The sequence below is a fragment of the Alligator mississippiensis genome, chromosome 1 (genome assembly GCF_030867095.1).
Source record: "Alligator mississippiensis isolate rAllMis1 chromosome 1, rAllMis1, whole genome shotgun sequence".
NCBI lineage: Eukaryota > Metazoa > Chordata > Crocodylia > Alligatoridae > Alligator > Alligator mississippiensis.
The window spans coordinates 185,062,673-185,078,127 of NC_081824.1; the positions used below are offsets into that span (position 1 = coordinate 185,062,673).

The 15,455-nt window shown below is 40.2% G+C and overlaps 1 protein-coding gene across 1 annotated transcript in view; it reads right to left on the reverse strand.

The window, feature by feature from the left end:
• Nucleotides 1-15,455, reverse strand: part of TGFB2 (transforming growth factor beta 2) — an 81,268-nt gene that overhangs the window by 19,831 nt on the left and 45,982 nt on the right. Inside the window, exon 2 of the mRNA XM_006265048.3 lies at nucleotides 8,436-8,599. Within this exon, the coding sequence (XP_006265110.1) occupies nucleotides 8,436-8,599 (164 nt within the window). The remainder of the gene's footprint in view (nucleotides 1-8,435; nucleotides 8,600-15,455) is intronic.

Genomic DNA, 15,455 nt, shown 5'->3' on the forward strand with positions numbered 1-15,455 from the left:
TGGTCATAATGGCAAGTCACTAACCATGTAACAGCACTGAATCATCTTGTGGTGATGGGATAAGGTATGGGAAAAAGAGAAGGAATCCTGATCCCCCAAGGATGTGAACCATGTGAAGGTTTGTACAGGGGTGCGTGCATTGTAAACTGGGGAGAAACGCTGGGGGCTACCTGGATTCTTTTCTATACATGCATGATTCATACTTAACTTGGTGGGGAGATTCTGTGTTGTATAAACAACAGACAAGGATGTACGGTTTTGGGGAGGTGGAGGGGGGAGAAGGGAGGAGGGAGGAAAGTCCCTTCTCCTGGGGGATTTTAAGATATATTGTATCATAAGAAAGATCTTGTGCAAAGCGAAGCAAACAAAGAAACCATGTAAATTTATCTAGTATTTAACTGTAACTGGCCAGCAGCAAGCTATGTTTTATTAAAATATTAACAAATGGGAGCCAAAGTCAATAAAACTAGAGCTGGTTTTCCACTCTCCTACTCAGTTTCTCAAAATCCTGGTGGGTCCTGTGTTCATCTCTCATCTAACATCAGGTCTTTTCATTCCCTTTGTACTCACCTGTCCCCTGATATCTATATCTCACATTTAGATGCCTTTTAGTGCATAGATTCATAGATGTTAGGGTCACAAGGGACCTCAGTAGGTTGAATCTGACCCCCTGCCTAGGGCAGGAAAGAGTGCTGTGGTCAGAGGACCCCAAGCTAGGCGCTTGTCCAGTCTCCTCTTGAAGACCCCCAAGGTAAGGGACAGCACCACATCCCTTAGAAGCCAATTCCAGATTCTGGCAACCCTGACTATGAAGAAGTTCTTTCTAAAACTCTGAGTGCTACATAGGTCCTTTTTGACTCTGCTAGCCATAAAAGGCTCATCAGGGATTTGAACCCAGGCCCTCTCACCCAAATCAACAATCATACCCCTAGACCAACAAGCCATGCAGTGCTTTAGCACTAAACTTTCTATCCAGTTTAAAATGTTTTGACTTACTACATCCCCCTCACAATGCTACCTTCCTCTCCAAAAATCTCTCTCAACTTGCCATGCAACAGCTGCCTTGCTCTGCACTGTCTTCAAATTCTCCTGCCTGGGAAGGACTCATTACACCAGCCAGACAGTGAGGAAGTGAGAAGAAAAGGATCTGTGTTCCCCACATCAGCAAAAAACTGGAAGCACTCTCTCTTTTTTCTTATCAGAGGAGGGGCAAGTGTGCCCTCCTGTACTCCTCCATTTATTTCTTCCCATACTTGGGACTGCTTGGAAATTAACTGCTTCACAGAAGCATACACTTTTGTAGATAACAGCCTACTTCATCACATGCTTTCATTTAGTGTCCTGAATGGAGTAGTATGGCAAAAGAAGTCATGTGAGTCACAAAGCTCCTTTTACCAAAGATCTTCAACACAGTCATTATTGCCTAAAAGACTCCATAACATGGCAGTCATTTTCCTGGGTCAGGACTTATTTAGCAATCTTTCAACTTCAGTCTGCTCTTTAATCAACCAAAGGACCATACTCTCTTCTCCACAGTACTCTCAGCCCCTGCCAGTTTGGAAACAAAGCATTCAGTTGCCATCACTTTAAAACAGATGAAATGAGCCAAGAGAAAGGAGGACCCTTTCTGCCCTATGTCTTATATTCCTGCTATCATAGGAATGTATACATATCATTGACTACAGTAAAACTCAAATCAATGCTCTATGTTTCTATGCTCAGTAGTGTTTAGTTGTGAATACAGGCAGTCCTCGACTTACAATGTTTTGAGTTACAATGTTTCACACTTACGTTTATAAATTGACACCCTGTTTCAACTTTATGACATCAGTCTCGACTTTACAATGCTTGATCTGATGCAACACCAATGCCAGAGAACAAGTTTGCTGCATCACCCATCTCCCCGGAGAACACCTGTCCAAACTTCCTTGGACACTTTCTGTAAGTAAGCAGACAAGACTCCAAAAAAACCTGCTGCTAAGACTCGTGAGAAGACTCCAGCCAAGAACCCTTCAAAAAGTCCAACCAAGTACCTTTCAAAAAGTCCACCAAAGTCACCTCAAAGAAGTCCTTCCAAATCAATGTGTTTGCTATTTACAATATAAATACATTAATGTAGCTCCATTGCTCATCTATAATTGACCGAGTACAAAATTCTGGGGTATTTTTGGTGAAAATAGGGTATCGGGCCTTGGTTCAGGAACCAATCCCCCCATTAATAACTTTGTTTCTTATGAGAAAATTGGTTCCAAGTTACAACATTTCAACTTAAGACCCAGTTTTCAGGAACCAATTGTGTCATAAGTCCAAGGACTGCCTGTATATATTTATCTGTGTCAATTTATTAATTTGGCATCATGTGCTTTTTCAGATTTTGTCCTCAACCCCTGCTGTGTTACAGCCAAGAGCTGTCACTACTTCATTAGTAGATGACATAAGTTCCCAATGATCTATGTATACGGAATACAGAGACAACTTTTTTTTTTTAAGTATTTGCAAGAAGTACTCTTTATAGGAAGGAACTTGTGTGTACTAAACTTTGCAGAACAATTGTTACTTGAAAGAAAACAGCATTCTGGTACTGATAGAAAGTATTAGAGAGAAATACACTTCAAATACTTTTATACCAGCTTCTTACAGATGTACCAATTCTCTCTTTTTGTAATATTAATATTTGAGGATAGACGTCTACAGTTTGCAGTTTCAGATTCTTCAGTATATTTGGCATAGTCTAGCCTAGATTTCATATCACCAGAGTATGAGTCTGAAAACTGTTATATACCTTATGAGAACTATCAAAATAAGCTATTTTTTTAATCTTACAAGACTAAGCACATAGTGAAATCAACACAGTGAAATGCAGAGCCTCCGGTGATGCTTATAGTTCAGACAGATTGCCCTGGTCTCAGACTCTCAAGTCCAGTTCTTCTGACCAGTACATACCATGGCCTAAAAAACAACCCTCAGGAAGCCTGTTTCATCAGTACTGTCACTCAAAAAAGGAGAGGCCCAGATCTGCTCTCCATTATTCTGTGATGAAATAGAAGTAGCTCTATCCAAACCAGTTGAATTACTTCAGATTGACACCAGCACAAATCAACTCAAGCTTTCAGTATCTTAACCTACCTCTAGTCCCTTAACAGAAAAACAAGACAAAATCCTGTCTGAATGCTATGTGAGGTATTTGAAAGATGGACTGTGGTTTAAATTTAAATCCGACTCATAACTGGGTAATATATTCCATGGCCTTCTGTACCTCAAAGGGATGAAGGAGGCCCTTCAAAAAAACAAACCTTTGGGTGACTTTATCTGAAATGCACACTCTTCTGTTTAGCTCTTACAGCTTGATCCAATGCCACAGAAGCCTTGGATTGGGCCCTCAGACACCAAGGGCCAAAACTCTGCTCCCAGTTTTTTCAAATTTTTCCCTGTAATCTGATATCCCACTTGGACCCTAACCTGGTGCAGTGAGTTTTCTTCAGCTCAACTCTTTCTTCCTCTAATGTTTCATGTGGTGCATTCCTCAGTTCCACCAGCCTATCAGGTACCCATATATGTAGTGGCCTCAGATAACAACTGCAATAAAAACCGGCATTTAAGCTGCATTTTTCATGATGCTTTATGATGTGTTACCAAAACATGGCACTGTTTCCATAGGAAGTTATTTAAACATGTTATGTTTGACAGTCTGTACCTAATAAAGCTACCTTAAAAACAATACCACAGCAACCTCTCCGTACAACTGGAATGGACAGGATTTTGCCTTGCTGTGCTTTTCCCTTGTCTGTTTTGCTAAGATGCCTTTTTAATTTTGGAATGCTTATTTGTAAAAGTCAGGCCTTTTCTGAAGGGTGCAAGGTATTTATTCATAAGTACAGAAGCACCTTAATAAAAGAAAGATGTGCTGAAGCCTTCAAAGCAGACAAGAGCACTGATGAACAGAGACATTCATATAACATTTGAGCTTTATCTGATCAAATTCCAATAAAGCCTGCATTTGGCATAAATCTTTAAAAACATAGCGAGGGCCACTGGAAGATGCTAAAACTTGTTTATTCAAACTTCTTCTTTCTCCCTCCCCGCAAGTGCTTTATCCTTTCAATATTATCTGAAGCCATGGTGTACATTAGAATGAGCATTGCATGAGTGTTTGTAGATGAGAGGGCAGGGAAGGAGCAGGGTAGAGAGCATTCTCTTTGTTTGTGGCCAGGCTGGTTCATTTTTTTTTCTAGCTGTCTACCCTGCAGAGCACTGATGTTTAGTAAATACCATAAACAAAATGGCATTTCTGTAAGAACAAACATTATGGAGTTTAAGTCTCTGTGGGTCTATCTATGACAGAAAGGGAAGACAGCAGGATTCACAGAAGAGAGGAATGCCTGGTTTCTGCTCCTGACAGCCTTCCATGGATAACGCTCAAATGCTGTAGTTAGCATCTATGACATGCTTCCTACTGTCCTACTAGGCAAATATCGGGCTCTACTGGGACAGTGTGGGCATTTACTAACTGATCCCTAGAACCCCACTAGGAGGTTGGTAAAGATTATTGCATCCCTTTACTGATGGGAGCACAAACCTGATTCTGATCTCAGTTAAACTAATCGGTCACTGACTTCAGTAGACTTGCTCTAAATCCAGTACAAGGATACCAAGTGACCTGTTCAGAATCCCCCAGAAAGTTTATGACAGAGCAAAGGCCATGTTACCTTTAGTGGCCCTATAATTTCCTAAAGAATAAGTAAAACTGGCTCCCATCCTGTGTCTAACAATCCTTAATCTAATTCAGGATTAGACTGAGGCACTGTAAACTGGTAACAAGGGCCTAACTCTTGGAGTCATATTATTACATAAGAAATACATTTTAACACTGTTTTGAACTTAACATGTTTGCAAAGAAAACCTGGAAAACTGGTTCCTGATTTAAATAGGAAACTGGCATCTCTATGACTCTGGAGAAAGACAGAAACTAAGTGCTTCATTCATCTTGACAGGGTGTTAACTCTAGGGCCTGTTCCCTGGAGTTCCTGCTAACATCATCCCCAGAGAGGATGTTGTGTTATAGGAGAACAATGAAGCAGACCTGGGTGACCTGTTCAAATGGCTATACCTTGGCTACTGGGGTAAATACAAATAGGCAGAGTTGCAACCAAGGAAGCCTATCTGGGTTTGAGGGGAGAGAAACCCTGAAAGAAGGGAGACACCTTATTCTGCTCTGAGACTGAAAAGAGGGCTATACAACACTCATTAACACTCTGTGGGAAAGAAGAAAGGACACTAACAGTGTTATTGCAAACAGGGGATAGAGCCATGGGGATGTCATCTTCTAGTGTGATTCGGGGCCATATTGCCTTAATCTAACACTGGAGTCAACACCATTTCTGGGCCTTAATAAAAAACAGTGCATGCGTCTCCTGATGGTTGCAGAAGCAGTAAGTAGGCATTGTCTACTACACAATGTTTGTGGAAGCCCTCTAGATCAAGGAATGGGAAACACAGGAAGTCACAAACAAAGTTTCTTATGACAAACCCCATTCATCAACCTGCTGGCTTTGACTCATCATGGTGAGAGTGGTCCCTGCTAAATAGGTTCAAGACAGGCCAAGGCTCCTGTGCAGCCAACCTTCACCGCTGGGGCCTCAGCGTTAACCAATCGTGCACTTGTGGAGAGATACAAACAATGCTTCACATCACTGAGAAGTGTCCCCTCTACAAACTGAGGTGGATTAATAACTTTGAACTCAGTTAATAAGGAGGCTATTGCTTGGCTTCACAGATTTGCATTTGCTAAATAAATAGTCTACAAAAGAGTGTAAACATGCTGCCTTCTACCTTTCCATTTTGAAGAAGTGGTCCTGAAAGGCCAGGGCCCCACATACAGGGAGAACCATAATTAGAATACAAAGCTGTTAATTGTGACAGTGACAGGTGTTAATTTCCTAGTCTCTTTGTCCATTTAGTCTTTATATTTTTGGCTGCAATTCTTCCTCCAGATGGAAAAACACTAAACTTCCAGATACTAGGATTCAGTCTTGCTATGCATGCTCTATTTATTTCTGGTTTCAAATTAGAAAGTATGCCAAGTACCCCTGTCTCCTCTGGATCAAGTACAACTCAGATAGTTTTCTCTCTGATCCTATTATAAGACCCACTGAAAGGCAAAGTTAACAGACCTCTTAGCATTTAATGGTTGCTATCTTCTCCTTGAAGAATCATTAGGGAAATTCTCCATCCCCTTGAACTGGCATCCTGTCTTTCTCTCTGGTTACCTCCACAGAGGAAGGAAGGGGGCTGGAGATGCAACAAAAACAACTAATTCCCTGAAACTGATGGAAGTGGGACTAATTTTAAAAATGAACAGAATCTCATTAATGTAATGAAACCCCATGCACCCTCCCCTGAAATCAGTGGGAGGCTAACAATAAAATAAAATAGTGCTTATGTTGGATATAAAGCCTCATTGTTCCTTCTAGGCATGCTAGCACAGGTAAGCCCAGCATTCATCTCTCACAGAAAGGCAGGAAGTTAAGCTTGTATTTATGCATGGGAAGAAAATAAGAAATGCACGGGCCAACCCTACCAGCAGCCCTGCTGCTTTTGGGTGAAGCTTGCTGCCCATACGTGAGATGCTGTCCTAGAAACAGTGACAGCTGCTAGCTGGAGACTGTTCTTCAAATAGTAACTTTCTTTTTTTATTGCACTCTGCCCTCCTTCCTCTGTTAAACCAAGGGATTTGAATACATGCCTGAACACTATTTTACCTCCCCCATGCTGCTGCTTTCTTCACTGCTGGAAGCTTCTAGCTATAATGTCAGTCATTTCACAGATCCATGGTTCTACTCAAGTTCTGTTCCTTTTGTTTCCATAACCCCTACCTCTAACTGCCTCAGGATCTCCCTGCCTCTGCCCCAACTTTCACTTCTGGTCAAAAATATCATCTGTGTGTGGAGGATCCTCAAATATTTCCCCTTTGAGGAAGCCTCCAGATTCTCCCTGTTTTAATACCTTCTGTTGGGTGTGCAAGGTTTGTGGTGGTGAAAAGCAGATGTTTGCAGAAGTTTGAGATGTTGGTGCTCATACAGGGAGAGCCACTATTACAGATATCATATAGGCCAGAGTCAGTAACACATCTATGTGAATAATTGTGGCAAACTTTTGTTGATAAATGCATACATAAATCAGTGGAAAGAATATTAAGAGACATCAGAGACGGAAAAACAGACCATAAATATATAACAGAACTTCAGAAGCCTGTAAGTGAATTGGAAAAAAAATCACTTCCACACCAACTGGCCACATAAAGACAACTAGGTGCACCACAGGGAAACTTTGCAAAGTTCTCTCACACAGAAGACCTAACATTATATTAGTCTCAAATCTGGTGCTTGGTCAATAAGAAGGAACCCAATTTTCACATCTGAAAAAGGACCAGCTATATCTATAACTTCTTTGTGAAGAAATGATTTGATCTATTGCTGATGTGAATACAGACCTCCCCTCTGTTGCTCCCCATGTTCCTCAGAAAAAATACAGCCCTTCACAATACCAGTATATAAAGGCCAGAGTATTTGCCTTCTCCCAGGTGTCTATAATTTACCTAGGGCACATGTCTGCTCAAGGCTATGCTCTACTATGAGCTACAGCTGGCCATAATCACCAGGCAGGTACTCAGATAAGCAAAGACATTTTCTACCCAGTTCTACATTTTGAACCCTTTGTGTGCTTAGTTGGCCAAATAGGGAAATTCAATAGGTTTAGCCTTAGGATCCTTTTCAAGTGCCTGATTACCTACATGCAGAAGCACAAAATGATGATCTTTTTTGGAGAAATACTAAACTGTCATCCTGTTAACTGTTCACTAGGTCTGAGAACAACAATCTGTCATATGCAAATTAAAAATGGTCAAATTTGGGAACTCTCTCTAATACTGAAAACCCAACTTTATGATATCTGAGGCTTCATTTTCAGAGGTACTCAACATATTACATATCTGACTGATTTCAACTGATGTTGCTTCTATGCTGGGCATCCAAAATTAAAGGCTACTTTTGAAAATGTGAATCTTCACTGCTTTTTGCCTGAGTTTGTTCCCTTTCTTAAGTGTGTTTAATAATAATACTTGTTTACTTTAGAGAGTTGTTGCAGGAATCAGTAGATTAGTATTTATGAAGCACTTTGAGGTCTTAAAATGAAAGGTGATACAAAAGTGTAAAGCTGTAGTATAATTGCTATGATGAAACTTGAAATTCATTTCACAAATTGATAAGAATCTTATTATATGAAGCCTGATTTTCTCCTCACTTGCATGTGTGTAAATCAGGAGAAATTCCACTGTAGTAAATGGAATCACATCAGCATAAGTCAGAGGAGAATCAGGCACATGGTATGTTATCATAAAGATTTGGTGCAAAAATCCAGAGAAAAAGCCAGAACTTTACCTGATACAGTTCTATTCGTTGCTCAGATACCCGTGCCTTTGAATTCTGCAAACGGAAGACTCTAAACTCTGCCTTCACCAAGTTGGAAGCATTTTTCTCCATCGCTGAGACATCAAATCTTACAATTCTGTAGTAAAGGCTGTAATAGCTTGGTGGGATGGCATCTGCAAGAAGTTAGTGTAATCTTTTAAAATGATAAAATACATTGTTCTCTCAAATACCACAATGCAAGACAGTCTCAAAAACCAGTAAGGGAAATGTCTGTAGCATGATTCAGTTTCCAATGGCCAATTTAATATCATTAACAATTTAACCAGAAAAATAAACACATGTGTTTGATTATAGAAATAGCAGATTAATAGAGATTAACAAACCATTTCCAACTCTATTCTGGGCATGCTTTTAACCTTGTTGTTTAAAAGTAATGGTGGAAAATCCTGGATGCTCATAACTGGAAGAAACTCATGACAATTGGATATCTGGAAAATGCGTTCATACTTTCATACACTTAATCATATTTGCCAAGAAAATAGACTTTAAATACAAGCAGTTTGTCTTGTATACTACTCCTACCCTCCCCATGTACAGAGTAAAATATTCAGCTCTGTAAAACATGTTTTCTGTTTAAAATATTTCATGAAACTGAAAAAAGAATGAGAGGAAAAAGCAATAGACAAGTACATACAAAACTAGAATTGCATATACTGACCAGTAACGAGAAATAACCAATAATACGTATTCATTTGAACCCTTGTTTTACACTAGCGAAGGGCAGGCACAGACATGGCAGCTATTTTAAGATTCAGAAATATTGAGCTTAAAATTTTCAATAATAGCATTAAAAAAAATTAGATTTTGAAAGGGCCCCTGCTCCTACTGTAAATCTTGACTGAGTTTAACACACAAAGTACTTGCACACAGTTCCAAATATGTATTCTCAAGGGTTTTGTGATCATCTTCAACTGTTCCACCTAATTTTGGCTAAAAGCATAAATAGCAGACCATGTGTAGTGCCTCTGAACACACTCTGTATGTGTGACATTCTCCACACCCTCATGTCTGGCAAGAGGTTCCTCAAGTTGCAGAGTGGGCAAAACAAGCCAAATTCTGAGATGAATCAAAGTGAATCTGAGGTCCCTATCCAACTCTTATTAATGCTAATGGAAAGTCTTTTTTTTTCTATATTTTTGAAACTGAAAACTGTACACAAGAGGAACAAAGAAGAAAAACACATCATGACAGGAAAAAAGTCTCAACAATGGACAAAGTGGACCCTGTAGATTTCATCATACTGGGAGAGAACGCCAGGCAACATTTTAAAAATGCTACATTCTCTCTCGCCCTTATCCAAGTTGGTACTTGTTATGCAATGGAAGCAGAGAGCACCCGGTATATAAGGACTGGGCCCCTAGAAAAAGAACAGCCCAAGTGCGAATCCCACACTTTCTTAAAAGACCTAGGGCAGCCTCTTCCACAATAAACAGCTTTTTCCAGCAGTATACAGACATATGGGACGTTAATTTACTCTGCTATCGACTGAAGAAAGATCTTCCTTCTGTAAACTTTTAATCACAATCTGGCCTTTGCTGTGGAAACTCCAGTACCCATGGTTTTATTTCAAAGCCAGGAATAATGGAAGATAACCGAGATGAATAATTAACAATGAAAAGCTATAGACAAAGTATGTTGCATATATACGATGTCTTTAGGGTGCTTGATTACGGCTGGCAGAACTTTAGAAAAGTCCTGTGGCTCTAACTATATGAAAGGAGTCAGCACTTTGAATTTTACATTTAACATCTCTGTAGCTGTTCATTGCATCCATTTTATGCATTTATTCTGGGTTCAAATACAATACAGAACAACTGTAAGTAATAGTAATGATCCATCAAAGAAAAGAACAGAAGCAGCAAAAAAAATGAAATAACATATTTCTTCTATTCTTATGACTTTCACAAGCCATTTCCTTTGGAAAAATGACCCAAAGTCTCATTAAAAAAGTGGTGAAAGTGGAAGCTCTCTTTTAAGTAATCCTTGATAAACTTTCAGATAACAAAGAAACAATCTAGACACTCCAGAACTCTGGATTCACTATACATGAAAGGTAACAATTTCTTGAAATATTTACTAACACCTATGGGCGTGTGTAGATGAAATGGGGGCCCTAAATTGAAGCAGTGGGTTTTTAAAAATACCACTTCAATTTAGGGCCAATTAAACCCCTGTGTTGAGCACACATTTGACTTACCTGCCTCTCCAGCAGTGGGGAGGGGAGGATGAGCTGCTGGTGGGCAGAGCAGTCCCTGGGCTATGGGGGCGGGGGGGCTGGTGCTTCCCTCTGCGGCAGCGGCACCCCCTCCCCACCCCCCCAGGCAGCACCCACCCACAGGCATGCACTAGGCCCTTGCACAGCTCAGGCAGGCAGGCTCCCGGGAGGGAAAAAAAAAAGATCACACTTGCTGCTTTTTTTTTGCCTCTCTTGGGCAGAGCCTGCCAGGCTGCTGCCAGGCTGCCTGCAGGGCCCCTGAGCTGCACGGAGCCCTGTGCTTTGCTCAGTGGCTGGTAGGGCAGCAAACTAAAACTCTTCAGAGGAGTTTAAGTTTGCTGCACCCCAAGTCATTTTAGGTGCATTATGCTGCCAAATTTGCTACAGTGGCTGTAATTAATGCACAACGTGCCGCCGAGGCATGCAAACAGCGACACTATTAAAGCAGCACAAAAGCATTTAGCCTACTTTAAAGTATCATGTACATACACCTGTCGTTTCATCTACACACGGCCTATGTTAGTGAGGACACTTAAAAGGAAGCCTGATTCAACATGGCAGAATACCTTCTTTCCAATCATCTTTACTGATCCCATTAATAAAAAAAAAAAAAATGGCTCCAAGTTAGCAGATGTAACATGCTATAGAACAAATCCTGAATGATCCTTAAGATGGGTGATATCCTTGCCATTCTGCTGGCACCATTTTTGCTATAATCTTAAAAACAGAATTCGAATGGGAAATTGGTCTCTAAAGCTTACGTAACAGGACAATTCTTATCTTACTAAAGTACTAAAGTAAGAACAATCTTTCCAAGTACCAGGAAATTGCCTTCTGCTAAGTTTCCCTAAACATATTGAACAACTTAGTCTTGATACATTTAAAAGTAAAAGGAAGCTGCCTGTGTCAAGGATTATATCCCCATTTGAGTAGAAACAGCCATTTCTTTTTCTGCTATGGAGGACCCCAGCACTATTACTTGTTACTCAGCCAAACCTCATCCTATCAGGAAAAGAGAATCCTCAATGTATCCCTTAGATTTCACATCATCAGGGGAATAGAATTTGCCCTAGCAATACATATGTGCTTTACTGATGCATCCAGGATGAAATGCAAGTTGTTCTCCCTTGTCATTTATTTGACGTATCAGTCTACAATTAGAGAACCCCAAAACTATTACTTGTTCCTTAGCCAAACCTTATCCTACTAGGAGAAGAGAATGCTCAATTTCACATCATTAGAGGAATATAATTTAGGATAATACTATGTAAATGTATGACTGGTGTGTCCAGGATGAGATGGATTGTCCTCCCCTATCATTTATTTGAAGTACCAGCCTATAATTTTGTTCCCTGTAGAGAAGCCAAACTATGAGAGGGCTATTCTTTTGACTGAATACACACATCCTGTTCATGCACTTTATCTGACATATGTAAGATTCTGGTTCATCCCCCTGTGTCACAATTAAATTACATTCTAAACAATTTCCACCTAGTGCTTCTTCCATTTTTAACCAAATACAATCTGTTTGTTCACACTTTTTCTCCCTTTTCTGTTTCTTATTACAGTTATAGTCTATCATTAATCTATGTGTGTATCTGAAAAATATCTCAGGGCTTCCTGGATTCACTTCTTCTCTATGTGTGCAAGTGTGGGTGTGTGTACCTGCACGCACACATTTTTTTCTCTTTATGGACAGATTATATCTCACCTATCAGGCTTGTAAATGGACTTAGGCCCCTGCTTGAGACCATAGTAAGGTGGGGTGTCTTCACCACTTTTTTGTGACTCCATCTTATGGCTAAGACATTGGCATGCTCCAAAAATAGATGCACAACTCAAATAGGGTAGAATGGAATCACACTAAGGAGCCTACATCCACTTAGATGCCCATATGGAACAGAATCTGGTCCTATTTCTATTTCTCTCTACATTTTTTTACGTAGCTTTCACCTTTTTTTAGTAAATCAGGTATGTTACCTAGGATGTTGTAAGATACTAAAACTGTGCTTGCATCTTTTTAAATTTCTCACACTTTCCTGGTAATGGAGTAAACGTTAGGTAACATACCTGATTTACTCACTCCCCACCAGTTACTCTACTCCACTCCACCATGAGGAGTTCTACAGTCAGACAATTTCTAAAGCGTTAAGTCATGGACTGCAGAACAAGATCAGCTCTTTACTGCCAGAGGCCCCCATCCTATAACTGACAGCACATGGAACAGACAGCAGAATCAGGGCCTAAATACAAATGCATCAGCCTTAAGGCTTTATAACTGCAAAAAGTATCTCACGGACTTTAAAAGGAGTTGTGCTGGGCCCCAAATGAATCTAAGATTCTGTAATTCTGGCCCCCCACCTTAGCCCATGATTTGCATCTGTCTGGACTCATTTGGATTCCCTAGGATACCCCTCTCATTTTGGCCCAGTGGATTCATTGTATGGATAGGATAAATCTGGATTGTTTGTTCTGTAATCAATGTTGTTGCTAAAATATATGGGCTAAGTATTCTGTGAAAGAGAAGAATAACTGAGCTCAACTAATTCAATATAGAAGGCAGGGTAGAGATGCACCTCACATACTAGCTAAATCAAAGAGATGTATAAGCTTTTGAGCCCATGCTCACTTCATGAGATGCTATCCTGGTATTACAGCAAAAGAGTGGGATGACATTTTTTCTTATCAATGGTAAATTAACTGAAAAATGTGGTTTTGGTTGTCCTGAAATTATTCATGAATTTGACACAAATCTGCAGAATAGTTTCAGATGCAGGTAAAACTGGGGGGGCTTGATTCACAAAAGAAAGCCAAAGGAGGTGAGAGCAGTGCCTCGCTTTTGTCCAGTAACTCAACCATTAGGGCACTCACCCAGCTTGTAGCAGATTACTCTCATTTAATGACTTCCTTTGACTAAGAGAATTGGAACCAGGTATTCCACTCCCCAGGAAATAGCACTCAGTACTGGACTCTACAGTATTTGGGGTGTTCTCAATCTCTCCTGTTGACTCTGTAGCACTTCATGTAAATGATTACTCACTGGAGTAAATCCTGGAACTGAAGGGTCTCACTTCCCAGGTGAGTATTCTATGCTACAAATTCACTTTTCTCCACTGGCTCAAGAACTTTTAAAATAGTTCATGTGTGGTGGAACAGCTCCAACAGGAGAGACCAAAAGAACATCACAAAAATACCCTCCAGCCTGATGTCTGACACAGCTAAATTTCAGTCCCAGCTTCAATGAATAGTTAGTTAATTATAGGAAGTAGAAGATGTAGAGAACACTCTCCCCAAAATACCCATTAGTCTGATGATTAGAGATCTCTTGAGGAAGAGGTACACTCAAGACCTCCAAAACTGAGGAGGGAACTGAGTCTGAATCTTGCACCTTCTGGGTAAGTGACCTAACCCGTAGGGTATTGGAAAAGGAGACCTCCTCTGGCTGTGTTTTGTTACTCTAGCCCTTGATTTTTATTTGCTTTTCATACAACTGGCAAGAATGATGCAAACCCCAAAAGTGTTTCATTTAGGCTGACAGGAATGCTCCTTTTGATATATATATGTTTTGGTTTTTCATTTTGGTGAGAAAAAACACAAAATTTTAAAAAATATATTTTTTCCCTCCCCAATTACTCTGTTCAGCTGCCGGACCAAGCATTCAATTATTCACACAGTCCTAGTTAGGAAACATAAACAACTTTTCTTTTCTGGTTGGTAGAAGCCAGACAGGCTGAATTCACACATACACCCACACTGGAAAGGCTGAGAGCTTCAATCTAATCCTTCCATGAAGGGCTTGTAATAAATACTCCAAAGATTTATTTTTATTCCCTTTTGTGTTTATTAAACTTTGGAGGGTTTCCTTTTTTCTTTTTTTTCTGGTGCTTTGCCCATACTGTATTACAATAGCTACAAAACATGGAGTCCCCCTTTTTTTCTCTGTTCTTTTTCTTCCCTTTAGCAGATTTACATGAATGGCCATGTAGTAGACTTTGAAGTAGCATATGCAAATATTTATAAGAGTAGCATGATTGTTATTAAATGCAGTTGTTATGCTTTCTATGCTCTGGCGAGTTTCCCTAACCTGACGATTAGAACCATTTAGGCTGTTTAGATTTCAGCTTAATGATAGCAAAAACCGAGAGAGAGAGAGAGAGAGAGAGAGAGAGAGAGAGAGAGAATAATATGCAGCAGTCACCTTGCGTAACAGGACAGTGTTTCTTCCCACCTCCAGTTTATATTTTATTCCCTGCCTACATATGGGTTCCTGTCCATGGCATCTCTTCTTTAATAACAATGAAACATGACAACCAAAGCAGTATGTATTAAGAGGTGGAGAGGACAGCAACTCATAAGCACACATTTCCAGCAGGCTCCTATCCTTTCTATCAGGCACACTCAGGTAACAAGTCCTCCTCCCTGTTCCACTGGAAACCTCTCCAAGAAACAAGAAACTTGCCTAACACATCTGTGCATTGCTATGTATGTATATGCCATGTGCAAGACTTCAGAGTGACAAGGATGTAATTATGGGCCATCTATTCACATCTGTTGTATGAAAAGCAAAACCTGGTCTGTGCAAACTCTGGCTACAGTCAGGTACTTTGAGTGGCCTAAATGGATGGTTCAAGTATATATCATCACTTTATGGTTGTTAGCTTCTTTTCTAGAGAAACCTGCTTCTGCTCTGATACTAGATGTTGAAGGCATCCACCTGTTGAAGGTGCCTTGAACTGAGCTTGCTTTTCTGGCAG